The 27,772-nt window shown below is 40.8% G+C and overlaps 1 protein-coding gene across 3 annotated transcripts in view; it reads right to left on the bottom strand.

Moving 5' to 3' along the window:
- HMGCR (3-hydroxy-3-methylglutaryl-CoA reductase) overlaps window positions 1-27,772 on the bottom strand; it is a 53,304-nt gene that overhangs the window by 13,661 nt on the left and 11,871 nt on the right. The window contains exons 1-4 of one of the 3 annotated variants that reach the window (XM_019929823.3): window positions 7,050-7,156; window positions 1,818-2,005; window positions 1,281-1,392; window positions 914-1,001 (exon numbers count right to left, since the gene is read on the bottom strand). In XM_019929823.3, the coding sequence (XP_019785382.2) occupies window positions 914-1,001; window positions 1,281-1,392; window positions 1,818-1,982 (365 nt within the window). In that variant the 5' untranslated portion in view covers window positions 1,983-2,005; window positions 7,050-7,156. Of the gene's footprint in view, window positions 1-913; window positions 1,002-1,280; window positions 1,393-1,817; window positions 2,006-7,036; window positions 7,157-27,772 lie in introns of those variants that run through there. The other 2 variants (XM_004326385.4, XM_019929822.3) reach the window with 2 other exon arrangements.

The raw sequence follows: 27,772 nt of genomic DNA, 5'->3' as shown, positions 1-27,772 counted from the left end.
TAACCATTTTTGCTAACCAAAAGAAATCCAAACAAGGTTTTCACTTTGACAAAAAAAGGTGAAAAGAGAAAATAGCATTCAGTGTTTGTTTTGCAGGGAACCGTTACAGAGGCAGTGGGTACCTGGAGCAGATAGAGAGAACGGCACTGCCTGGGAACTACACTTAGCATCTCAGCACCGAGCTGCCATAGCTTTGAACTGTGTCTGTAAATACAGTGCTTTACCTTGATTTATTGTGTGTATCCCTTCAAAGATGTGTCCCAAGGCAACTGCTTCATCACTTACAAAAGGTTTCATAGGAAAGGTGTACTTTCAGATAGCAGGGGAAACCCGTATACTGTATGCAATTCTTTTTTCATTAATTACTATCTATAGAAGAATAAACTGAACAACCTTTCTAGAGACCAAATTGGCGATAACAGCACTTAAAAGCCCTAAAAACCTACACAGCCACTGTTTCACTACTAGGAATGTATCCTAAGAAAATGACTATGAATACAAACAAAAATTTAGCTACAAAGACATTTATCACAGTGTTGTTATTAATGGGGGAAATTAAATAACCTAACAATCCAACCTAGAGGATAGGGGAATACTAGACAGCTATTACAAATAATTTAGTTTAGCATTAAGGACATGCAAAGATGTTGATAAACTATTATAAAGCATAAAAGTTATAAAGCAGTATATACAGTATGATCTCAGAAGTTTTCTTTAAGTATAAAAAAGTGGGACAGGATATATACTAAAACATTAACAGGTATTAAAATTAGCTAAATGATTACATGAAAAATTTTCCCATATTTTCTATAAACTTTTGATAATTTACATACTATAATGCTTTATATCATAGAGAAGAACAGTTCTTAACAATATATTTTAAAAGAAAGTATATTTATGCTTAAATACTTACTTCAAGCCTGTCAATTCTTTATCTAAGAAATGAATGACAACTGTACTGAATACAAAACTTGAGAAAATTGTGAAGAGTCCAGCAATACCTAAAATGACAAAATTCAGCAAACTGAAAAAACTTCAGCCTTTTTTACACACACAATAACAAACAGTCCCATACGATATTCTGAGAGAAATAATACTATTTTCTCCAGATTATTAAAGTCTCAAATAGCAGAACGTCTAACTTGAATAAAAAGAAATAAAAGTATTGAATACATGCAGCACACACATTTCCACACACATGATTTAAACAAACAGGTAAATTTCCACAGTAAATCAAAAATTTGATAGCACACAAAAAGGTTAATATATAAAATTATTACCCAAAATATATTTTGATCCAAGTTGGCGTAAATTCTGGAACTGGAAGTAAATATACAGGATTGCTATGCATCGTGTTATTGTCAGAATTATGATGTCACTGCTCAAGACATCCTATTGGGAGAGATAGAAAAGAAAAATCCAAATCAAAAATAAGAATTTTTATTTTGCATGCATCATTAGTTTACATACCATCATGATAGTATAAATTTAGGCACAAGTCAAATAAAATATTACAATGCAAATCAAAAATTTACTCCTAATTTTTAAACAATCTAATGTTTAAGCCGATCATTTTTCACTATTAGTCACTTATGAAAGCTATATTTCTCAAGTAAAGTCAATTACACTCATTTGTATACCAAAAGCAAAAGAGAAGTATTTCCAGTGCATTTCCATACTATATAAGTAAACGGAAGTTATGAATACTGAAATAAAAATTCTACTCATAAGTTTTTTTGATTATGTGGTCTCTAAAAGGAGACACTCTTTAGAAATTCAAAATGTATTTAGTCAATAATCAGATTAATCTCACAAACCTCTTCAAACTTTGGACATTCATAATTCCAACCACAGATCTTATCGTTACCAGTAAACATGTTCATGGACATCATACAGATGGTCAGTGTCACTGTCCCCACTATGACTTCCCAGGGATGGGAAGCCACAAAGAGGCCATGCATTCGGAAGAGTCTTGACAACATTGTAGCTGAAGAATCCTTGGATCCTGGAAGGAATATCAAGTATGAACACTTAGTATACAGCTCACTGTATTCTTAGGAAAACATTTTAAGGAAAAGTGCATTGTAAACCCTGATTTGTATGCAGCGTCTTGTATATTAAGAATAAAACTATTTGACAGTATTCCTTATAATTCTGGAAAATAATTACAAAATTAAAATAAGAGGACTGTTATTACTTCTTTACTCACAACACTTAAATCCTCTATTATTCACTAACAAACAACTTAAAAGCAGCTTTTTCTTACCAGTTGTATGAATTAGAGCATTTAAGATCAAACCAAATAACACCTCAGCCCGATTATTATCTGAGGCAAGGAGGAGAGCAATAAAGCACAAAACAAAAGTGAGAAACAACCATTCACATTTATTTTGATTACCCTGACACAAAATGCATATAAGCACCCTCTTCATTCTATACATTCTAGTTATGCAAAAGATAAATACCAAACAATCTACTTGTTCAGTGTCCTCCTGTAAATCATTATCTTAGTTTATAAAGCTCTTCAAGGGCAGGAGTCCATTAGACTTTTCCATTCCATAAAACACATGGCATAATATGTCACTAGCAAAATGTTTAATAAACTTCCCAATGTTGCTGTCACCAGAGGTCTTTTCCCAAACTTTAACAGCATTTAATAAAAATGCTGGAACAGTACTTGAATAAGAGGATGGCTGGCCAAAGTAGACATCTACAGCATTGAAAAATTCCCAACAGAATATGGGTTATTTTGACCTAATGACTACCATGGCAAAACTTTTCCATGTTTGCCGGCTAAATAACAGTAATAATAATTTTGATATTCTGGTTTAAAAAAAAATCTAGTATAGTTATTAATCTCTAATATAGGAACTTGCAAGCCTTCTTACACTAAAATTAATGCTTATGATAAAGCATATTAACTACCCATAAAAATCAATTAAGATTTAATTTTAAGGCCACTGATTGACAGACTATCAAGAATTCAAATGAATCTCACATTTATGGTAATAATTAAGAAAGTGATTCATTTATTGAAGAAAGAAAATAAAAAGGAACCAAATTAAGGAAAATAAAGCATTAATCTATTTAAAGTGTTAGGGAAAAGAAAATAAGAGATGGCTTTTACAAACCAAAGCAATTACTAAGCGTCACCTCTCACTGCATCACTCAATGTTCTCTATTCTCTACATTTCAGCCACACCAGGCCACCAAATAGATACCTGGTTTCCAAACCACAGGTCACACTCCTTCACTGGATCGATGAGATCATGAAATCAAGTTTATGAGTCAGAACAAATATTTTAAAATAAAAGGAAAAAGAGAAAAAAGCTGTGGGTAAGGCATGTGGTATGGGTAGATATTATTTTTTGAAACATTACGTTTCATGAAATTATACATATGAGTGTTTGTACTGGCTTCCGACATAACATGTATTTCTTATTGTGGGTCTCAATTTTAAAAGGCGGGCGGGTCACTGGAATGTATAAATGTGGCATGCATCTGCCTGTGTTTATTCAGGCTTTTTCAACCTTCCTCCCTGAGGCCTATTGCTCATTTCATCCTCCAGCACATTGCATTCATACATAGCAGTTGCTCAACAAATACCTGCTAATTAAAAATAAATTCTTAAGCTACAGTAGCATGCATTTTATTGACACATCTGGAAACAGACCTAAAGATGACTTTTTTAAAGATATGGATATAACTCCCCCACTTCAAGCCCCCCAGTTCTCTGCATTCAGAGAACATATTAAGGGAGGATGGGGTTGGGAAGAGAGGCTATACATTTCCTATACTATCCTGGAAAATGAACAATAACAAACATACTTTCTATTAAATTAGCAGGGACTTGGACTTAAAGTATTGGAGAATATTAATCATATCTTAGATTTGAACTCTACTTCATTTCAACTAAAAGCCTCATAAGAACCTAGATTTTCATGACAGCCTTCTATCACATAACTTCCTTATATTTAAAAACAAAAAAACAAAACTCTATAAACTAGTCTAAAGGATCAACTAGCATCAGTGTTGCAGAAGATGAATTAACTAAAAACACATTTTGAAACTAGGTCAAAGTTTCTAACACTCTCTCCCCGCAAGCCCTCTCAATTTAGAATATTCCCTCAACAAGAAAATGTATTCTTCACTATTAAAAAGTTAATTCAGTTGAATTAAAATCTGAGCTGCTATCAAGAAGGCACCCCAATTTGATCACAAATAGGTTTAGCATTATTAATCTATAATTATATATTAGGGACATTATGTTTTCCCTCAAAAGCTTCATGGTAGCATTGTCAATACTGGAACATTTCTTTCCTAGGTATAAAGTCATCTTTGCAACATTCCGGAAAAGATTTACACGTGATACCGTGACATGATCTCATAAACCATCTCCAAACACATAGAACCTCACCTATTTGGAAATACAAAATGAGTAACCAAATGTACAAAGGTGTGTCAAAAGTAACTATAATTGCACATTTCCCACTAGCACCCTCTCGATTTCCCTGTGTTTTTGCAAATCATTTAAATGCCATGGAATCCAATCTTCCAACTTCATCAGCAGTTGCAAGTGGCACTAGCAGGCAATAGACAGCTCATGCCAATTCAAAGTACAGTATTTAGGCCATGCTGCAATAAAAATAAATTTTAGTTTAAAAAATCAAGTTAGGCAATGTATGCCTTGCTTATTCAGACTGAAGTATGCTGCAAACATTTCACAGATTATTCAAAAGAATGGATAATTTAAATTAAATTGAATCCCCAAACTCTAATTCAATATGCTACAAAAACCACCTACTATGGCCAATTGCAGAAAAAGATGCTTTGGCATCCTACTCTGATTCTTTCCTCCCACTCAGCACTCTTCCTGTGCTACACATTCCAGTATTTGATTATACACTATCTTACATTGTTCTCATACTAATTGCTGTGTACGTTTTGTCTCTTTGAAGGCAAGAACCATGTAGGGGACTTCCCTGGTGGCGCAGTGGTTAAGAATCCGCCTGCCAATGCAGGGGACACAGGTTCGAGCCCTGGTCCAGGAGGATCCCACATGCCACGGAGCAACTAAGCCCGTGCGCCAGAACTACTGAATTCAGCCCGTGAGCCACAACTACTGAAGCCCGTGCACCTAGAGCCTATGCTCTGCAGCAAGAGAAACCACCGCAATGAGAAGCCCACGTACCACAACGAAGAGCAGCCCTCGCTCAACCGCAAGTAGAGAAAGCCCATGCGTAGCAACAAAGACCCAACGCAGCCAAAAATAAATAAACAGACAACAAATAAATAAACCATGTCTTGTACGGAGTCATTTTTATTCCAACAGGATCGAGAATTCTGCTGCTCAACCCAGTATCCTATGGAAAAAAAAAAATTCTCACACTGGAATCAGGAAACCTGGATTCTACACCCAATTCTATGACATGGTGTGCCTCTGTGTAAGTCACATATCTTTTTATTCACTTATGAAGCTAGAGCTCCAAAGTTCCTTAACAAAGGCAAGTATTAAGTGAACCATATGAAACTGCTATTTTTTTGTATGGGAAAAACGGTCAAATGTCAAATATCAGCAATTTCATATGGTCAACCTAAATAGATAGTGATATAGATGTGTTAATCTATCCATGGGCTAGAAACTGGATCATACAAGAATAAAAAGAGCACATGCACATGCGTGCGCACACACTTCATTTTGAAATGCTTATGCCACACACACAACCGTTTTCACATGTTAATGATGTAATCTTTGCACATTTTTTAAGCCTTCATATTACTAACTCCCATTGTCTTTACTGCCAAGTTTATCACAAGTTGGAAAGACACTACCACCAAGCAGGCCCTCACAATCCAGTCTTGTCACACTCTGGGCCTTTCTAGATTACCTCTAAATCAAAAAATGTCTTTCATTGCACGGAGAAAAAAAATAATTCACAAGCAAACATAAAAAATACATTGCGTGACGCTAAAATTTTACACGATTACTTAGTACGGCCTGGAAACAGATGTTTCCCATGACTTTTCAGGACCAAGTCTAAGAAGGCTTGTCCTCAAAGACCTGAAAAATTTCAAACGACCATGTAAGATGAAGTACATCAACCTCCTCCTACTGCAAAAACTGACTGTTCTATTTGTGAGTCTCCAAGGTACGTTCTTCCTTATCAAAATACCAAAACCAAATATTCCGAAAAACCTACAAGGTTTGGACTAAAGGACATCAGCAATCAGCACCAAGGAGACTACGCCCCCTGACCAAAAAAAAAAAAAAAAAAAAGAGAAGAAGAAAGAAGGAGAGGAAGGAGACGGAGAGGACGGAGAGGAAGAATCGTTGAAGTCTTCGGGCAAGTCTCTACCTTGGGCTCTGCATCCTCTCAATCCCGTTTCTCCTGGAAATAACCAGACGCATCTATGCAGATCCACGGTTCTTTCACGGCTCTGAGTTAGTCAGCAGCATTTAAGGTGCTGACGAACAGCAGCGCCAGGGCGTGAGCCCAGTGATAACTGCAAGCCTGGGCGTGAACGCCCACACCTGACAGACCTTCTCGCGTTCCCTCCCCAACATGCGGGCTTGGCTGCCCCACAGCCCACCAGCATTCCTCGAATTAAGGGGACTCCGAGATCACCCTGCCTGGCACCCTTTCCGCCCCGACGATCGTGACTGCTTGGCCAGCACCGCCGACTTCGGACAGGGCCAGCGAACGCGGCGCCGCCCCGCCGGTCCACCGATGGAAACGGGAGCCCAGAAGAGGCCGGCCCGCCCCCCCGCCCCTCTGGCCCAGCTTGGCCCGCGGGCTCCCAGCTTGGCCCGCGGGCTCCCCGGCATAGATGCGGGCCGCCACTCGGCCGGCCGCACGTCAAGGACGTCTCCTCGCAGTCCCCGCAGGACCCGGGCGCCACCCCGGGCAAAGCCGCCAGCGCAGCTCCCCCCGGGTCGGCAGGAGGTGCCGGCTGCCCCTTTCCAGGGCCGGACGGAACTCGAGAACCGCCACCTGCACGACCCTAACCCGCTCCCGCCCACCGCCGCCCTCCTCACCTCCCTATCTCACCAGAGGCCACAGTCCCCAGGATCTGGCGCTCCGCGCGTCTCCAGTCAACGAAGACGCGGAGCGGAAGAAACCTTTGCTTCTACGCACGCTCGGAGCCGGACGAGCCTGTGACCAATAAGGAAGGATCGTCCGATCGTCTAGCCAATCATCTGGGGGTTGCTCGGCCTGACGGCGCTACGTCACGAACGGTCGCCTTAACAACCGCCCACAGCTCTCACCCGTGCTGAGAACGGGCACCGCACCATCTCTCACCATGGCTCAGCCAACCAATAGCCAGTCGAATCCCAGCACTAGGGCCTGCCTATTGGTCACAGAGCCGTGGGGGCGCACGCATGGAAGCTGCCTAGGCGAAGACGATAGGGGATCTGCCGGGTGGAGTGTCCTACAGCCCAGGACCTGAGCTGGGGTCATTGTGGCTGTGAGAGTACAATGGCCAGGAGTAGTAGGGAGCAGAATTGGGGCGTGAAGATAAACGCAGGGTCAGGTCAAGGATAGAATGCACAATTACTTGGTGGAAAGAGGTGGAGGTGGCCCTGAAAACCAGGATGTACAAAAGGGAAGGTGGCAGCAAGGAGCAATCCAAACCTCAAGCTGACCCATTTCCGAAACCCAAACCGACACTTTCCTGTGATTTACCCATTCCTGTAAATAGTGTAAATGGCTCCAGTCATGGGGTTTCTCTCTCCCTCCTCCTCTTCCCCCATCTCCCTCCTTCTCTTCCCCCCTTCTCTCCCTCTCTCCCTACAGCACAAGGCACTAGGCACAGACTGTCGATTCGCTCTGAAATGTGCCTGCTTTTTTGTCGTGTCTGCTTTCCCTCTGACCCCTCCCTGCTGCAGACCTTTATTATCTCTTGCCTGAAATAATGCAATAGCCTCTCCTAACGGGTCTCTCCACGCTTAGGTGCTTCCACCTTCCAATCCTATTATTCCGTTGGCCTACCCCCAAATTACCAAGAGTTTGCTCATTGTCTGTTGAATTAAAGAAATTGGCAACCCCAATATGGCCCTACCTCACATTTCTTGTTTATCTCTCACTATTTCCTGTGTCAACCCTACATTTCAGCCAAAAGAGTAACTGACCTTTTTTCAGTCACACTCAGTACCTTTTTGCTCCCTGTTTATGTTCTCTGTTTAATCTGGACATGCCTGCACATTTCAACTGTTGAAATCCTAACTCTCCTTCAAGGACTATTTCATATGTCACCTCGTTTCCTGATGCCCTCAAATACAGTCATCTCTCCCTACTCTGAACACCCATAACATGTCCATATTCTGTGACCTGTGTTATTATTATGTGGAACTTTCTTAAGAACAGGAATTGCAATCCCCTCAACGTTTAAAGACCTATATTTTGAAACGCAGTCCCTGATACCCACTATACACTCAGGAGGAGTTTTAATAAACTATTATCTTGATAAATTCTCATAATTCTTATGAAACAGATATTTCCATTTACAAGAAAAAATGAGTTTGTTAAACAACTTGCTTTAGATCACATAGATAATAATTTGGAAAACTGAGATTTGAACACATATCTAAAACTTATACTGGTTCTACTATCCTCCACTGCTTCAGTATAGGATCTTTATTCATATCTCTTTACGAAATACTTTTCAAGCACCCATTATGTGCAACGCACCTTGGTTGGCACTGGAGTTATAGCAGCCACATGAGAGACATGGAAACTTCCTTTATAAACCTTATACCCCTTCAAAAAATTAGATGACTGTTAAATATTTGTTGAATTGATCATAATGGAAGGAAAGAGTTTTCACAGTGAAGAAGACTAAGGGGAACTAACCAAAAACTAAAGTATCCTATTATGAGTCTTATCAAAAGAAAGAAGAAGAAAGAAAAAAAGATCTGTAAGTACTCAGAGCTAGAAACTTCGTTGTACTTTTAATGTCCCCAGAAGTCAAAAGGACCAGCTATCTCAGAATTATAAGTTACAGATTATATAAATGCTTACTAATATAAATTCAAATAAGGATTATGAAGGTGTTTCAACAAAAAGTCTTTAGACCAAGATCTGGAAACTGTATTCCCAAACTCGGCTTAATTAAGAACTCCAGTGAGATTATGAGTTCAAAAGCAAGTAATAAAGAAACTCTAATTGTCTAGTTTTATGTTCTTAAAACAACTTCTATATGATTCCCAATTTATGTCAAAAGGATCTTTATGCACTTAAATAATAATTTGTACTTAATGATAAATCACAAAATTTGACAAGGACACACATAGAAGGGGAAAGTGGGGGGGGTGGGGACAAAGGAATCTGTGCTTTCTTTTTTTGTGGGTTTACCCTCACAGCAAAGAGTTTATAAAAGTACAATTTTAAGAGATCTAAATTTAAAGTAGTGAATGGCCCACATTGCCATCTTTATCCACATAGCTCTTAGTATTTACTTATATAAGTATGTTAGCCCTCCATCAATTTTCCTTCTTCTTGTTGTCATAGGCCATGCTTTAGGATGAGGAATTATAACAGGAACAGTAATAACAATAGTAGTAAAATTTTATATAGCTCTTTCTATGCACTAGCCACTTTTCTAAGTGCTTTATTTTTATTAACTCCTTTAATTCTCATAACATTCGGAAAGCATTAGTAGAATCTGCATTTTACAAATGATGGAGCTACAGAAACAGAGAAGTTAAGTAATCTGCCTAGGTTTACACAGCTGGAATATGAACTTTGAAGTCCATTTCCTGAGCACATGCTCTAAACCACTCCACTGTGCTATCTTGCACATATCATGATTGTTGAAGCCTCTGATGATCCATTGTGAAAGACCTTTCATAACATCAACAAAGAGTTTTACTTATTTATTTCCCATTCACAGTTCCCAGCTGTGTTCAAATTTATATCTTCCAGCTTTGGGTAATTTTCTCTCTCTCTTTGTCTTGCACAAATGTTTTTTTTTTATTTCAGGGATGTCTTTTTTAACTAGTACATTACAACTGATAACTGGTCACTTAGCTTTTGGCAGATGTTGTGATTGATTATCGCTCCTGCTCAAGGTCAAGAAATATTCACGGAGGAGCTACTCTGTGCTAGGCAAAGGGCTAGGCACTCAAGGTACAGATTCTTATATGTATATATATATTTTACCTGTGCCGCACGGCATGTGGAATCTTAGTTCCCCAACCAGGGATTGAACCCACGCCCCCTGCAGTGGAAGCACAGTCTTTTTTTTTTTTTTTTTTAATTTATTTATTTATTTGGCTGCGCAGGTCTTAGTTTCGGCATGCAGGATCTTTTAGTTGTGGCGTGTGGGATCTAGCTCCCTGACTAAGGATCGAACCCGGGCCCCCTGCATTGGGAGCGGGGAGGCTTAGCCACTGGACCGCCAAGGAAGTCCCTCAAGGTGCAGATTTAAATAAGAAAACATACACAAATGGATCCTTCCAGATAACATGGTAAGGGTTCTGAGTGAGGTATGCCAAGGGTCCACTGCGAAAAGAGGTAGGGCATGGAGTTGGGGTGCAGGGTGTTTTGAACAAGGGGAGGAAGTGGTTTGAAGGAAGGCTATTGTAGGCACTAGAGTCAAGATTGTGAGCATGAGAATGGAGGTGACAGATACAGGAGCAGAACATTTAATTAGGCAGAAATCTTGAAGTACTGTAGCATATGAGATATTTAAAAGGTGAGGAAGTCATGAGCAGGTTGGCTGATCTCAAGTTTCTACTGGTGGCATCTCACGTGGGCCAAAGTCTTGGCTATTCCTCTTTTTAAATTTTTTTTGCTATTTTACTTCAGTAGCAAAACTTAGAATTCTGCTTCTTTGTTTCTAAAACTTTCTAAACAGAAATCAATAGCTGGAGCCTCTCTTGAAGTTAGGAGCAAAGGTCTCTGCAGGAGAGGGTGCCCACAGTTAAAGATTTCTTCTGTCCACCAAACCTGCTTTCACTGTTTAATAGTGATTTTCTTTACAGTTTCCCCATTCCTCTCTTTAGGCCCTTCCCCAGCTTTGTAGAATCAGTTGGGGAGTGGGTATGAGATATATTGGAATATATATATTTTTTCTTTTAAAGGAATTTACACTCCTCAGGAAAAAAGAATGTTCAGACAGCATATCAATAGAAACAGCATATCAATAATGAGGAGTAAACATCTATTCCCAAGATTCTTAGGGATTCTTGGCTAGGGTGGCTGGTTCCCAAAAAAGTCAGTGAAAGACCAATAAAAGGGGAAAGAAAAAGAACACATTTTGACCCAAGTGTGAGCACCACTTTTTCTCCTTCAATAACAAACCTGGTCCTGGTCTCAGTTGATAAGAGTGGAGTGAGCCATTTACTATAAAATCTGTATCCAGCTCAGTTGTCAAGTCCCCAGTATCTTCCTCCTGTTCACCTTCATTCTTCCAATCCCAACCTCTTCCTTCAGCTTTATATTTGCTCCCAGTTGAGGGAGGAAATTATAATGGTGGGAGAAAAAACAAGGCAAGTGTAAAAGAAAATAAAGAAGGATAGTGGCGCAAGGGGGCTCTCTTCAGCTTCCCTGAGCAACTCCATTGAAAGAAAAGACAAAGAACAATTGCCCAGGCCTGCAAATAGTAGGCCATCTTTTAATATGAAAGTACTGTCGCTCGTACGTAAATATGGCCCAAAAAGTATATAGCACCCTAACTGTATCTGTTACAAATTGCAATGAATTTGGCTACAAGTAACAGAAAGCCTAAACTAGAAGTGGCTTCAACAAGATAAGCGTTTCTTTTTATTCTTGGGTAAAGAAAACTGGAAATAGTTCATCTAGGATTAACATGGAAGTGCAAGATGCTTTCAGGGACCCTTCTGTCTCTCTGCTTCACCATCCTCAGCCTGTGTTTTCCATCCTCAGGGTCACCTTATGGTCCAAGATGGCAACTGGAGTTCCATTTTCATATCTGCATTTCAGTCCTTTTGGAAGGAGCAGAATAAAAACAAAAGGGCGGAAAAAGGGCCCCTCCCAACTGAGTCAGCTCCTTTTCATTGTTTATATTTCAGTGGCCAGAAATACAAGGCAACAAGGGAGATGGGGAATGTAACCTTTTTTTCGGCAACAATGTGCCCAGCTCAAAACTGAAGAAAGGCTCCCACCTCTAAATCTTCCATATTGTCCCCACACTGGGTGAGCATACAGTAAGTACCCAAACCAGTTGCTGATCACTTAACTCAAAAACAGGAAACAATTTTACTATCAAGATTTTAGGGGCATAGCAAAAGATACAAACCTAAGATCAAAGATTTGTTATTTTATAAACATTAGCTTGAAATGTCAATGGAATTCTCATTAACATCTAGACTTGAGTTTCAGCTAAATCCACCGAAAATGTATAATATTACAAATGGTTGAACATAAAAAGGTAATCTGTGAAACTAGCAAAGAGGGCTCTCTTTCTCTCTTCTCAGAATAAAGGGCCTTGGGAATCCCCTGGTGGTCCAGTGGTTAGGACTGCACTTTTACTGCCAAGGGCTCAGGTTCAGTCCCCGGTCAGGGAACTAAGATCCTGCAAGCCAAGTGGTACAGCCAAAAGAAAAAAAAAGAAAAAAAGAATAAAGGGCCTCACTGGTCTTATTCATTGCTTTAACACCTGTAACACTGAATGAATAGTTACCAGCAACTTTCAACCAGCGTGTGGTCTTGATTTCCCTGCTTCTTCCTCTGCATCGTTTAATACCTACCATGATCTCCATGCTTTTTTACCACAATGGCTACCTCCTTCTCTGAAATTGCTTAGGCCTGTGACTCCTGCCTCCCTGAGAAGGTTTCCAGTTCTTTCCACATTTGTTTCAGCTGGACTGAACTGAAACTAGTTATTGATGCTTTCAAAGCCCATGTCTTGGGGGCCCCGATGAGCACTGATAAGTCTCCTGACCTTGTCTCATCCCTAAAATCTTACTTTTTCCATTTGACTTTGCACTTTCCAGGCTTTGAAGAATTTGTGCTTCTTGAATGACAGTATGTTATGAGATGTTCTTGATAAAATCTCCCTAGCTGGGTCCAAACATCCCTAAAGCTAATTCTTCCCTTCTCCTGGAGAATGAGTAGAATTAGCAAACTAACCTCTGTTCTCAAGAAAGGTATTGCCTGCTTTGTGACCACCTAGAGGGGTGGAATAGGGAGGATGAGAGGGAGATGCAAGAGGGAGGAGATATGGGGATATATGTGTAGCTGATTCACTTTGTTATAAAGCAGAAACTAACACACCATTGTAACGCAATTATACTCCAATAAAGATGTTAAAAAAAAAAAAGAAAGAAAGAACGGTATTGCCAAGGTCTCTGTGCTTCCTCTAGAAAGATGGGCTGTTTATCTTCCCCAAGGGAGAACATAAAACATCTGCAAAGACTGCTCAATGTCTCTCTGTTCAGAAATCCCGCTTGCTTGTTCTTTTGAAATACACGTTTAGGAAGAAATTTGACCCATGTACACCAAGGAAAGTTAAGATAATTATAGTTGGGCTAATAATTTTTGCCCTAAAGAAGGTAATGCGAGTAGCCAGAACAGACCCTTGCCCAGTCCTTTATTGAAATAGTTGCTCTAGAAACTCTCCAGGAGCTTGATTACAGGCTGTGGACAAAGCCTTAGGTCTCCTCTACTTTATTCCTCACAAGAGGAGCCATCTTTATTTTGGAATCTAGGACTAGTTGGACACCAAATAATCTCAATTTTGGTAAAGAGCTTAAAGCTCAGATTGTAATATCTGGCCATTGTGTGACACTGCATTTAATAGGGAATAAAGTGAGAGTGAAACTGTTTGGTCTCTGTTTTTAGGTGCCCTTCTCATTCTAGTAAAAAGAAAAAGATAAAAGTATAGTCAGGGGCTTCCCTGGTGGTGCAGTGGTTGAGAGTCCGCCTGCCGATGCAGGGGAAGCGGGTTCGTGCCCCGGTCCGGGAAGATCCCACATGCCGCGGAGCGGCTAGGCCCGTGAGCCATGGCTGCTGAGCCTGCGCATCCGGAGCCTGTGCTCCGCAACGGGAGAGGCCACAGCAGTGAGAGGCCCGCGTACCACCAAAAAAAAAAAAAGTATAGTCAGGTACAGAGAAGGAAGGCATTCTGATTTGGGTAGGCCTTAAATGTAACAGAAGCATTTCTGTCCACTCTCCCCTGCACCCGTATGATAGACCCACTTCTCTCTGGTACCCTATTCTTTTCAAGCAGGCCTGACTGAGTCTAAAACTTCAACCTGCTTTTTCAGTTGATCCTATTCCTCCTTCACCGAGAGTAGGACTGTCTTGGTTTGCGTTCCCCCAAAGGCAAAGACTGGGTCAAAAGCCCTAGTGCAGTAACTCATTTGGGGGATGACCCCAGGAGGTCAGAATAAGAATGCAAAGAATAACAGGGAAGAAGGAAAAGGCCAGTATCCAGCTAGCCACCACTGTGGGCAACTGGGGCTCAGTTCTGCTGGGGACCCTCTGTAGAATGCCCCTCTGAAGGATGGCAGAGCGGGGGTGGGGGAGTGGTGGTGAGGTGGGATCACTTGTCCCTCACTCTTTGGTTGAGAATGCCTTCTGGGGCACACTTCCAGCTACATGTATGCAGAGCAGAGATACTGAGGCTTTGGAAAAAGCCTTGAGACAAAAAAGTTGGAAGACTTGATGGTTGACACTTGAAGGTGGAAGTCTTCAGCCTGCCAGGAATTGCTGCTGCTGATGACACATGAGCAGGAGATGTGGCAAGAGGTACCTCGTAGCTGTGAGGACTGCATCATGGGTTGCCATGCCAGCCTTTTCATTCCTTTTATATTCCTACTGGGCCTCTTTTGACTACAAGCCCTAAGCCATTTCAGAAGCTGGCCCTGTTCCCCCCGAAATTGTTATAATTCCTTCCTAATGCCTGGGCAATAGTATTCCATTCACAAACCACATTCTGAAGGCCTCTTATTTCCTCACTTTGGTTGTCCTTGGCCTCTGAGTAGACCTGGTCCCTGTAACTGGTGGATGTCAACATTTTTAAGCTTGCAAGTACTCTAGTTTACACAAGGAAAGTGATCAATATATATTTGTTGATGGCTCTAACAATAGTGAAACTATGACTCTGGTTATAAATACTGTTAAGCAGGAACTTGCCCAGTCAAGTGAAGTCAACAAACATTTCTTGCCCTGAGGATTTCAAAGAAAGGACAAGAGGGCTGATGGCTGGTTAAGCAGGAATTCATGAAGCTTCTACATACAGGTGGAGTTACTATGATTCCGATATGTAAACTCTTAGCTTTGTTGGACAGAGGAAGCATATTATTTGTGGGAGTTATTTTCTAAAATCAGTGTAAAAATCAGAACTCCAGCAGAATCCCAAAGCTTTTTAATTTTTTTAAAACCATGTGAGGAGGGAAAATGTCCGAGTCAAAAGTATCCTTGAATTCTACTTGTATTTCTTAAAATATAGGGTGCATATTTTGTTCTTACAGATTTGACAGAAATTCTTCTGCACACTAGATTTGACACCACCTGACTACTGAAAGAGTCCATCAGATAGGTAAGCATTTGAAACTTCCTGCCTGTAAGATTTAACTATGAAGTCCTAATATGCATGAGAACTAGCTAGTGAATGGTAATATATCCCTGTTTGCCTACCAAGTTGCTCTAATCTGTGTCAGTGTTACCCTTCTACTTGCTGTTAGATTTGAGATGTACTTCTTGTTATGAGAATTAGCCCATTATTTGTGATATATTTTGCAAATGTTTTCTTCCAGTTTGTCTGACCTTGCTTATAGTGATTTTCGCCATGCAAAAGTTTTGGGTTTTGTTTTTGTTTTTTTAAATGTAGTCTTTTATTATATCTGGATTTTGAATTATAATTCAAAAGCCTTTCCCTACACCCAGATTATAAAGGAATCCATCTGTGTTTTCTTTTAGTACTTGTTGGGTTTTGTTCTTTACATTAAGATCTCTGATTCCTTTGGAGTCCATTTTTGTACGTGGTGTGAGGTGTAGATCCAGTTTCGTCTTTTGCCAAGTGGCTGTATTCCGGTTTTCTTATACAGAGAACACTGTATTCTCTGCAGCCACATCTATAACTCCCTCTTAGGGTGAGTCACTTCTGCCTGTATTGAATCATCTTAGTTTTTTTGCTTGGTTCCAACAAAACAAACAGTATCCTTGGTTCCAAAGGGTACTATTTTCTGAAACTGCTTACAGATTCTGGGGTGTACCTTATCTGGAGGCCTAGTGCTTCATGAAAAGAATATTGTATTTAAAAAAACACTTTTCTGATGGTCCAGCCCTGCTCAAGGATTGTAGATATTTTAAATAAGGTGGATGATATGGTTCCCATGATTAAGGAGTATATGTAGAGTGAGTAGAAAACAATTGAAGACTGCATAGAACTAATGAAATTTACATTTTGGCTTACTGTCTCAATACCAGGAAGTACTTTCCCTGCACTAGTGTAATTCATTTTTTTAAAAATTGAGATGTAGTTGATTTACAACGTTCTATTAGTTTCAACACGGTGATTCACAATCTTTAAAGATTATACTTCATTTATAGTTATTATAAAGTATTGGGGATATTCCCTGTGATGTACAATACATCCTTGTAGCTTTTTTTTTTTTTTTTTTTTGCGGTACGCGGGCCTCTCACTGTTGTGGCCTCTCCCGTCGCAGAGCACAGGCTCCGGACACTCAGGCTCAGCAGCCATGGCTCACGGGCCCAGCCGCTCTGCAGCATGTGGGATCCTCCCGGACCGGGGCAGGAACCCACGTCCCCTGCATCGGCAGGCGGACTCTCAACCACTGCGCCACCAGGGAAGCCCTAGCTTATTTATTTTTTACATAGTAGGTTGTATCTCTTAATCTCCTACCCCTATTTGTCCCTCCCCCTTTCCTCTCCCCACTGGTAATGAGTTTGTCTTCTGTATCTGTGAGTCTGTTTCTTTTTTGTTATATTCATTAGTTTTATTTTTTAGACTCCACATGTAAGTGATAACATATAGCATTTGTCTTTCTCTGACCTATTTCACTAAGCATGATACCTCCAAGTCCATCCATGTTGTTGCAAGTGGCAAAGTTCTTTTTATGGCTGAGTAGTACTCCATTTTGTGTGCGTGTGTGTGTGTGTGTGTGTGTGTGTGTGTGTGTGTGTGTGTGTATCACATTTTCTTTATCCATTCATCTGTTGATGGACACTTAGGTTGCTTCCATCTCTTAGCTATTGTAAATAATGCTGCTATGAACTTTGGGGTGCACGTATCTTTTCAGATTAGTGTTTCTGTTTTCTTCGGATATATATAGGGTAATTAGTCTTTACGAATGAGTTGCTTTTGAATTATTCTTTTCAGCTGCAGATAATGGAGAACCTAACTCACAGAGGTTTAAACATTTTTCCTCCTCTCACATCAAGAAATCTGGAGGTAGGTGGTTACTAGCATTGGTCCAGTAGCACAATAGTGTCAGGAACAGCACCTCTACAATTCTGTTGGCCTTTGACACATGGTTTCAAGATGGCTGCTGAAGCTCCAGGTGTTACATCTGGGTTCTGAATAGTAGTAGAATGTGCCATCCCCAAATACACCACTTTGGCACAAGGGTAATTTTGAACTAGAGGCACTTGAAAAATAGAAGATTCAGGAAAGGCACTGTGACCTCCTTTTTTCTTCCTGAAAGCACTTTTTCTTTCATGTGGAAGATGCCCTCTCTACACCAGGAAGGAAAGAATATTCTTATCACCAGAGATCGGGAGTCGAGGCTAAGGGAAACCTGTACAAACAGATTTGTTAAATCAACCCTTATCTTCCTTTAGCCTCCCCATATATTTTAGTTACTTTTCCACAATTAGTACTCTTTGTTCAACCTGGTATATAAGCACTTAGGTGTAACTGCTTTTTGGGTCTTCATTTTTCTGTGAAGTCTCTCACGTAGACGTAAAAAATGAAATTTGTACACTTTTCTCTTGTTAACCTGTCTTACGTCAACTTAATTCTCAGGCCCAGCCAGAGACTCTAAGAGGGTTGAGGAAAAGTTTTGCTACCCCTATAGTTCAAAGGAGAAATAAGGTGAAAGGGCATACTGCATCTGTCTCTTTTATCAGAAAAAAAATTCTCCAAAGTTCTTCAGAAAACTTCTACTTATGTTTCTTTGGCCAGAACTATCACATGGCCACCCTTAAATGCAAGAGAAGCAGGGAAATAAAATATTTAAGTTTTGTAATCTCTTTTGGGGGAAACAGCAAGGGAGAGGGGACTGGGAATGGCTACTTAACCAACCAATGGATCGACCACATTGAAATATCTCATTTCTGCTTGCTGGAAACAATGTCTGGTATGATGCGGGTATGAAAATGCAGTACCAGATCTTATGCAATCTAAGTAAAATTTAAACAAGCAGAAGGTAGGAATCTCAACAGCATGAGTTGAGAGATCTGCTTAAAGCTCTGCTATTGATGGCATGCATCTCCCAACTCCTAGTCTCTATGCCTCACAATTCAAATTCAGATGGAAGAGGTTGGTTGGACCAGGTTGAATTGGCTGCCCACCCTTATTGAGGTCACAGGCAGGGGGCAAGTCATGGAGAAAAAGCCTGACCACTGAGGGATTATCCCTGGAGATGCTGGGGGCAAAGGGACAGCATATTTTAGTATATGTAAGTATAAATAATGTAAAAATCTAAACAACTTAGTATGTTGGTATGTGATCATTGGCGCTATGTTGTCAGATCCAGAAACCCAAAGAAGACAACTGCCCTTTAAGTAGGGTAATTATGCCTGTTCTTAAGTAGAAATGTCTTGATTTCCAGTTTCAGAAATTTAGCAGGCAAGTTTGTTAGTTTTTGTTTTGTTTGGGATACTATGATATAATCAAAATAAATATTTGGTCTTTGTCCCTGGTTCCTGGCACACAGCTACTAAAACCTTTAGAATCTGCAGAGTGATGAGAGTGTCTTTTGTATGCTAATTAGACGACTAGTGGCTGGGGTCCCTAGATAGTGTCAGGATGAGGGCTGGTCACCACAAAGACCAAGGCATGATTAGAGGGTTGGAATTTTCACCTCAACTCCCCCTCCCCCAATGCCCTGTGTCTTCAATTTCTTTTTGAATAATCCACCTGTCTTATTTGTGTTTATACATCTGCCTTTCCTCAAACAACACAATAGAGCACAATCTTGATCTCAACTGATCTAGTCTCTCAGAGCCCTTTCACTTCAAAAGGTCTTGATCTGGTGGTGCTGAGCTTGTAAGGGCACAGACTTGGACCTGGACCTAGGAGCAAACCTAATCCCCTCGTCCTGACCTCTCCTCCCCCACTTACTATCTCTATGATTGGGACAAGTTGTTTGACTTCTCTGAGGCCCTTTCCTCACCTGTAGTATCCAATGATTTATCTCACAGGGTTGTTGTAAACTTGAATGTATGCATAATACCTGGTATGTCATCACTCAACAAATGGTGATGGCTGTAACTGTCTTAGAATATTCCCAAAAGATTTCTTCTGGACTGTCTACAATCCAGCCATTTGACAGCTTTCAGACAAACTATATTTCCACTCTTTGCTTTAACCTGTTCAGAATATTCCATGCAGTGGTAGCCCCAGTCTGGGAGCATAAACCATATTTATCCTGCAACTTTAAACAAGTCTTAGTGCAGTGGAGCAGAGGGCCTTGAGAACTGCAGAAATTCTTAGGAAAAAACTCATCCTCAACCTAAGGAGCAAGGGCACCAAAGCTTGGTCTGAAAGGATTAGGCCTCTTCGGAAAGGGCAATTCTGAAGTCACCAGGATATGCACTGACCTTACCTTTTCCAAGGACTTAAGGATGAGCAAAGCTGGAAAAAAAAAATCTGTGCCACTTTAACCACAGTGCCATTCTGGAATGTATGCAATTTAAGTAGGGTGAAGTGTTGAGGACAGAAGATATGCCAGTTGTGGTTGGGGGATCTGTGTAGTCAACACCAGGAGCCTCAGAAGGCATCAGAAACCTGGAGTGGAACCACCCAGTGGCAGGCAATGGCAAAGAATGGCCTAGGATCCTTCCACCAATGGCACAGGCAAATAAAGAGACCAGTGAGGCACCCAGGATGACCTCCTGTACTATTTGAAAGGGATTTGAGTTAATGGAGGAGGTCATTCACCCAATTTGCCAGGGCCAGCTGAGTGGAGGACTCCTATTTGAAATTATTTTAGCCCTGCTCCCAGCTGGTGTGACTTGGAAAAAGTGGGTTTCATCATCAGCTGGCACAAGATAAAAGCACAAATAAAAATTACTCTATCATAGAAATTCCTTTATCATGAAACATATTTGACCTGCAAACTTCACACAAACTGTACAAATGAATGGTGCAAGGGCAGCTTGGACACCTGGCTTCACTTTGACCTGAGTAAATGTTGAAATTTTAAAAAATTTATTGCTTATTCTCCTCAGCAGCTTTTCCATGTTTAGGCTAGTTTCCTAAAAAACTCTATGGGACGCTTACTGAAAATACACGTTGTTGAGCCCTTCCTCTGGGTGATTAGGCCTAATTAGTCAACAGGTGAGAGCTAACTGTACACTTTTAAGTGCTTTGCTGAAAAACTAAGGTGTGCGCTATAAGTGAGGTGGGTCATGAAAGCTGCACTGATACAAGGCACCAGGAACCCAATGAAAGGACTCAAGGAAAATACCATTCCCCACCTTCACCCTCTGCTCAAAGACTCAACACATTCAGTCATGTGTTGTGTACACATGGGAAGAGGGGGAAGGGAAGTTTTTATCTCTTTTTGTCCCAGGGTGGGATTGTTCTCTGTTCTCTACATCTTTTCTTAGCCAACATATCAAAAAGCTATTTGGCATTTCTGCATTGGTTCCTTTAACCTCTATTTATTCCAGCTTTGGGGCTCTTGGTTGTCACAGAAGTCCTACCTAAAGAGGCCAAATTGAACATATATGTTATGGTGTCTACAAGTACAATAGATCTAAGCCAGAACAAATAGAAACTGAACTGCCGGGGCTTCCCTGGTGGCGCAGTGGTTGAGAGTCTGCCTGCCAATGCAGGGGACAGGGGTTCCATCCCTGGTCTGGGAGAATCCCACATGCCGCGGGGCAACTGGGCCCGTGAGCCACAACTACTGAGCCTGCGCGTCTGGAGCCTGTGCTCCACAACGAGAGGCCACAACAGTGAGAGGTCCGCGCACTGCAATGAAGAGTGGCCCCCGCTCGCCGCAACTGGAAAAAGCCCTCGCACAGAAACGAAGACCTAACCCAGCCAAAACTAATAAATAAATAAATTTAAGGAAAAAACTGAATTGCCATTGCCGCCCGGATTTATTGCTCAAAACAAAAAAGCTCCTGATGTGTTTGGCTTGACCACAATCCATTTTATTTTATTAAAAAAATTTTTTTGTAGCTTTATGGGAGTATAATTGCTTTACAATGTTGTGTTAGTTTCTGCTGTACAACAAAGTGAATCAGCTATATGTATACATATATCCCCATATCCCCTCCCTCTTGCATCTCCCTCCTATATACTCTCTATCCCACCCCTCTAGGTGGTCACAAAGCACCAAGCTGATCTCCCTGTGCTATGTGGCTGCTTCCCACTAGCTATCTATTTTACATTTAGTGTATATATGTCCATGCCACTCTCTGCCTTCATCCCAGTTTCCCCTTTCCCCCGCTCTGACCTCAAGTCCTTTCTCTACATCTGCGTCTTTATTCCTGCCCTGCCACCAGGTTCATCAATACCGTTTTTTTAGATTCCATATATGACCATGATCCATTTTAAACCTACGTACCCCACGTTAGGTTTAGGAGGCCAGAAAATAGCCCCCTTACCATTCTTCCTATCTGCCCAGTCACCGCCCACAGAAACATCCTTGTCCTGCAACTTATGGTGCCTGCTTCTCAGGTGGGTGGAGATGCAGGCCTATTTGGGTCATGCCTAAGTTCACAGGACTGAGACCTTCTCCAACTTTAGTGCACCCAAGAATATGGTGGGGGAGAGTTGTTTAATATGCAGATTCCTGAGCCTCACTTCCGGATGTTGATTTCACAGGTCTAGGAAGGGGCCTGGGTAATTTGCGTTTTAAAAAAAGTATCCCAGGTGATTTTAGTGCACGGGATTGATGGATCTCACTTAGAGGAATACGGGCCTAAATGTCTATAGGTAGATAAGTAAAAAGACCACATAAGAGCTTTAGGAACGTAATTCAAAAGGCAGAGTAGGAAAGACTGGAGTTAAAACTTGGGATAGCTATTGCAATATGGTTTTCAAACTACATGCATGTAAAAAATGGAAATACACTTTCTAAAAAGTCTATTCTTGTATTATGAGGTGCACACCGTGTCTCTACTCTCTTCTATCCTATTTTCAGCAGTTGTCTTGAAAGGCAGCTTTGCCTGGTTGTCTTTACAAGTTCACGCAGCCCAGGCTGCTTGCACCCTTTTCAGACTTTAACAAGGACCCCTGTACTCACCCTACTGCACTGGACAACACCCTTGTCAATCTCAACAGCTGTTCTGAAGTGGGCACACCATGCTTTCCAGGGACCATCTGTCGGCTGTTCGGGGCTTCCCTGTTCTCAGGTCTGTCAGACACGCCCCTGTTCCTCTCTGCTTCCTCCTGCATAGCCCCAGGTACACACAGCTCTTGGGACCATGGATGTTTATCTCCACCCATTTGTATTTTCAGGTCCATGGAGAGACCTTGGCAAATAGTCATGTTGTAAATGTCCACGAGTTTTTGGTTTTGCCACTTAGTTTTTATGTGGGAATTTGAAAAGATTAAAAAGCTGTGCTACTGTCACTGCCACTTTCACCTTGACTTTCTTTATAACGTTACACAATCTGTGTATCTTTAAGCAGTATATTTTGGATAGTTTTTCTCTTCCTTTGAAAATTATATAAATTGGTATGTTCTGCCATACCTTCCTTTTATGGCCATCATTCGTGTTGATACTTATAACTGTATTCATTCATTTTTGCTGCTGTATTTACATTATATGACTATATATCACAATTCATTAATCCATTCTGTTAATATTTTTTTTCAGATTTTGATAATCATAAATAAGGCTTTGATGAATATTCTATACTTGCCTTTTTTAAATTAATTAATTATTTTTTTGGCTGCATTAGGTTTTCATTGCTGCGCGGGCTTTCTTTAGTTGCGGCGAGCGGGAGATACCTTCATTGCGGTGCGCGTGAGGGCTTCTCGTTGTAGTGGCTTCTCTTGTTGTGGCGCGTGGGCTCTAGGCACGCGGGCTTCAGTAGTTGTGGCACACAGGCTCAGTAGCTGTGGCTCGCGGGCTCTAGAGCGCAAGCTCAGGAGTTGTGGCGCACGGGCTTAGTTGCTCCGCGGCATGTGGGATCTTCCTGGGCCAGGGCTCAAACCTGTGTCCCCTGCGTTGGCAGGTGGATTCTTAACCACTATGCCACCAGGCAAGTTCTATACTTGTAATGCACATGTGTAAGATCTTCCAAAGAAGTGTGCCTAGGTAGATATGAAATGGTATTACTTTTAATTTCAATTTGCATTTTCCTGCTTACAAAAGAAGTTGAACATCTTTTCATGTTTACCCACCAACCAAGTCTCCTCTTATATGAAATGCCTGTTTGTGACCTTTGCACATTTTTCTATGGATTGTTTGATTTTTTTTCTTATTGATTTAGAAGAGCTTTTTATATACTCTGGATGTTAATAATTTCCTGGTTATGTTCTACAAATAATTTTTTCCTGGTTTGTGCATTTCTGTTTTTGGGCCCTCCTTGTCTTTTCCAAGAATATAATTCTTGATTTCTATACTATATACTTTATCAACCTTTTTAAAATGAATTTTGCTTTTTGTGTTTTGTTTATGAAATCCTTCCTTACCTTGAGATTATAAAGATATATTTTCTTCTAAATGTTTAAAAATTTGGCTTCTTCATTGATCCATATGGAATTCATTTTTGTGTATAGTTTGAGGTATGGATCCAAATTTAACATTTTGTACACGAAGAATTGTTCCAATACCATTTCTTAAATATGTCCCCCTGGGCTTCCCTGGTGGCGCAGTGTTTGAGAGTCCGCCTGCCGATGCAGGGGACGCGGGTTCGTGCCCCAGTCCGGGAAGATCCCACACGCTGTGGAGCGGCTAGGCCCGTGAGCCATGGCCACTGAGCCTGCGCCTCCAGGGCCTGTGCTCCGCAATGGGAGAGGCCACAACAGTGAGAGGCCCACGTACGGCAAAAAAAAAAAAAAAAAAAAAAAAGTCCCCCTTTCCCTATTGATCTTCATTGCCAAGCATTTCATACATGCATGTATCTAGTTATGTAGTTATACTCTTTCACTGAGCTATTTGTCTATATCTGCTCCAGTATATATAATATTATAATTCATAGTTTTAAAATACATTTTGATATCTGATAGGACAAGTCTTCCCTTTACCCAATCTCATATTTTTTGCCTCCCCCATCATACTGCCTCAATAATTCCTCAATAATGTCTCTATTTATTTCCCTCTCCAACAAGCCAGATTAGAAAAATGGTCCCAGATTGCAGAACGAGGTGGATTTCCTAACTCGTGTGGAGCTCAGCCCAGCCCCACATGTTGACAGCCATAAGCAGGTATTTGTTTCTTAGGTGTGCATAGGAATGCTACCACTAGTATCTAAGCTTTATGGATTTTTTCTGTAAGTAATAGCATTTTCATAAATAATTGATGATTATGGAAAAATGTCTATGAAAATTACAGGGACCAAATTATTCTCTAATTTTCAACAAGAGAAGTTAAGGCAGAGAGAGATTAGAGAAAGTTTCTACAGTCACTTTTTTCCCTCACTCATCAGCTACCACCCATCACCTACCTAGGTCCTGAACTTCTAGTGAAAGTGAGATGGGAAAGGTAATGCATCAAGTCAAAGGGAAACATGGCAAAGATCTTTGGGGGACTGGGTACCTCGAACAGGCTTGAGGGGTTAAGAAACACCTACCTTTTGGTTAAGAGAACAATGACTGGACTGCAGTTATCTTAGGATAAATCTGGATTCTGTAAACTTACCACTTCCATGATTTTGCTTTAGTTTTCTCTTCTTCCTTGGCTTCCTTTCTACCCCTTCCCTCCTGTTGTCTCTTCTCTCTTATTCTCTGCTTATACTCCTGGACACTTCTGTTCCTTTCAGATGCCATTCTACACAAGTTCTTCCTTTTTGCTTTTGGAGGTTTTTACACTGCTCTGGTACTCTTGCTTAGGGACCTCTCATATGGTTCTTCATGATAATGCCCATTATATAATGTAGTAACAAATGCTGTTTAAGTTCACAGCAGGCTAGATGAGGAAATGTCAGCTATGTTTTATCTTAAGTGTTTACATACACACCAATGTAAAGAGATGTATGTAAAGAGAGATTCTATTTGTCTTGAGGATTTAAGGCTTTTTTGTTTTGTTTTTTTTTTGCTAAGTCACATTTGCCATCAAAACTGCTGCTCTGTCTTGTCCTGTCTTTAAATACCCACTAGATGTTGCTACAGGGCTATGGGAAAAAGTCTTCAGTTTCATCCAAAGCTTCTGAATTACTGAACTAGAAACTTGCAGCCATCAGAAACAGGAAGGATATAATCTTAAACACAGAAACAGGAAGCATATCTTCAAAAGATAGGAAGGAAGTAAAACTGACTAAGGACTGAATATTTAAAAGACAATGTTGGCGTAATTGAAACTTGTGCATTAGCATTGTGACATCTGTCAGCTGAATACAATGTTAAATCTTTAGAGATTCTCTCTCCTAGGGCATCTGAAACTTGACTGAGGTTTCAAATCAGGTTTCAAAAACAGTACAAACATTCTGGACATCCTAAAAAGTATTTAATATTGTAAAAATTACTGTTTTCTGATTCTAAAAGTATTACATTGCCATTTAAGCAATTAGGAAAATAATAGGAAATTATAGAGGAGAAAATAATTACCCAGAACTCAAGGATAGTCACTCAGGGTGACTATCTTTTGCATTTTAGCACATTTCTTTCCTTCCAGCTTTTCTCCTATACTTTTTTTTTTTTTTTTCGGTACGCGGGCCTCTCACTGTGTGGCCTCTCCCGTTGCCGAGCACAGGCTCCAGATGCGCAGGCTCAGCGGCCATGGCTCACAGGCCCAGCCCAGCCGCTCCGCGGCATGTTGGATCTTCCCAGACCGGGGCACGAACCCGTGTCCCCTGCATCGGCAGGCAGACTCTCAACCACTGTGCCACCAGGGAAGCCCTCTCCTATACTTTCTAAACTATAAAATATTGTATAAATTATATATGTATATATATATACTTTTTGCTTAATTATATATGTTGTATATATACATATACATACATACTTTTTTGTTTGATGATATATTGTATATATATGATATATGATGTGTGTATATATACACACAATATACACACATACACACACATACACACATCCTGGTGGAAGCTATTAAACATAATAACAACCAGCCCTATGATGTGTGGGAGCAGGGCAGGCGGCAGGGGGGGGGGGTTACTTGTAAAATTTGCAGATTTCTGTGGTGTAAATACTCCAAAACTTACTCTACACATTATTAGTTCTTTCCTGGTCCTCTTCCTCCACTCAGTAAACCACAAAATCTGGCCCCATAGTAAAATGTAACAAAATAATTGAGAAGTGATGAGTTTGGGGTATTTACTGCCTTTATTTTTAATATAATTTGTTCAATTATGCTTATATACTTTGATTTTTAATAGTGACTACGTTTAATAACTGACTTCCAAATTCCTGAAAATTTAACAATCAGCTCTTACAAACTAGTAGAAGCTGGATCAAGTTCACCTTTGACACCACTCTAGTAAGAACTTCCCTGCCTTCCTCTCCCAACTCTCTGTCTTCCCCATAGTCCAGTCCTGGAGAGATCAGCCTTTGAGGTTAGTTAAGGGGAGGAAGGGAAGCAGAAAAGAAAAAGCAACGTGTAGAATAAGTTTTGCTTAAGCAAAGGTTTTTAGCGTAAGACACAAAAAGCACTGTATTGGGTTGTTTAGTGTCCCCCCTCCCCCAAATTCATGTTCTTCTAGGAACCTCAGAATGCGACCATATTAGGAAATAGGGTTGTTATAGTTGTAATTATTTAAGTTAAGGTGAGGTCATAGTGGAGTAGGGTAGGCCCTGCTCTAATATGACTAGTGTTCTTACAAGAAGAGGAGGAGACACAGAGAAAGAGATGTACAGGGAGAAGACCACTTGATGAAGGGGGTAGAGATTGGAGTCAAGGCAAGGAATGCCAAGAACTATCAGCAACAGCAAAGCTAAGAGGAAGGAATGGAATGGATTCTCACCTAGAAGTGTTAAAGAGAGCCTGGCCTGGCCAACACCTTGATTTTAGACTCCTGGCCTCCAGAATTGTGAGATAATGAATTTCTGTTATTTAAGCCATCCAGTATGTGGTAATTTATTACAGCAGCCCTAGGAAACTAATGCAAGCACTTACCGTACAAGAAGAAATTGATAAACTGGACATCACTCAAAACCTATTTCTGATGAAAAGGCATTAATAAGAAAATGAAGGGTTGGTTCAAGATGGCGGAGTAGAAGGACGTGCGCTCACTCCCTCTTGCGAGAGCACTGGAATCACAACTAATTGATAAACAATAATTGACAGGAAGACAATGGAACTCACCAAAAAAGATACCCCACATCTAAAGACAAAGGAGAAGCTGCAATGAGACGGTAGGAGGGGCGCAGCCACAGTAAAATCAAATCCCATAACTGCTGGGTGGGTGACTCACAGACTGGAGAATGCTTATACCACAGAAGTCCACCCACTGGAGTGAAGGTTCTGAGCTCCACCTCA

Source organism: Tursiops truncatus, chromosome 3 (assembly GCF_011762595.2).
Source record: "Tursiops truncatus isolate mTurTru1 chromosome 3, mTurTru1.mat.Y, whole genome shotgun sequence".
Classification (NCBI taxonomy): domain Eukaryota; kingdom Metazoa; phylum Chordata; class Mammalia; order Artiodactyla; family Delphinidae; genus Tursiops; species Tursiops truncatus.
Note: the sequence above shows the minus strand (reverse complement) of the source record. Positions and strands in the feature narration are given on the sequence as shown.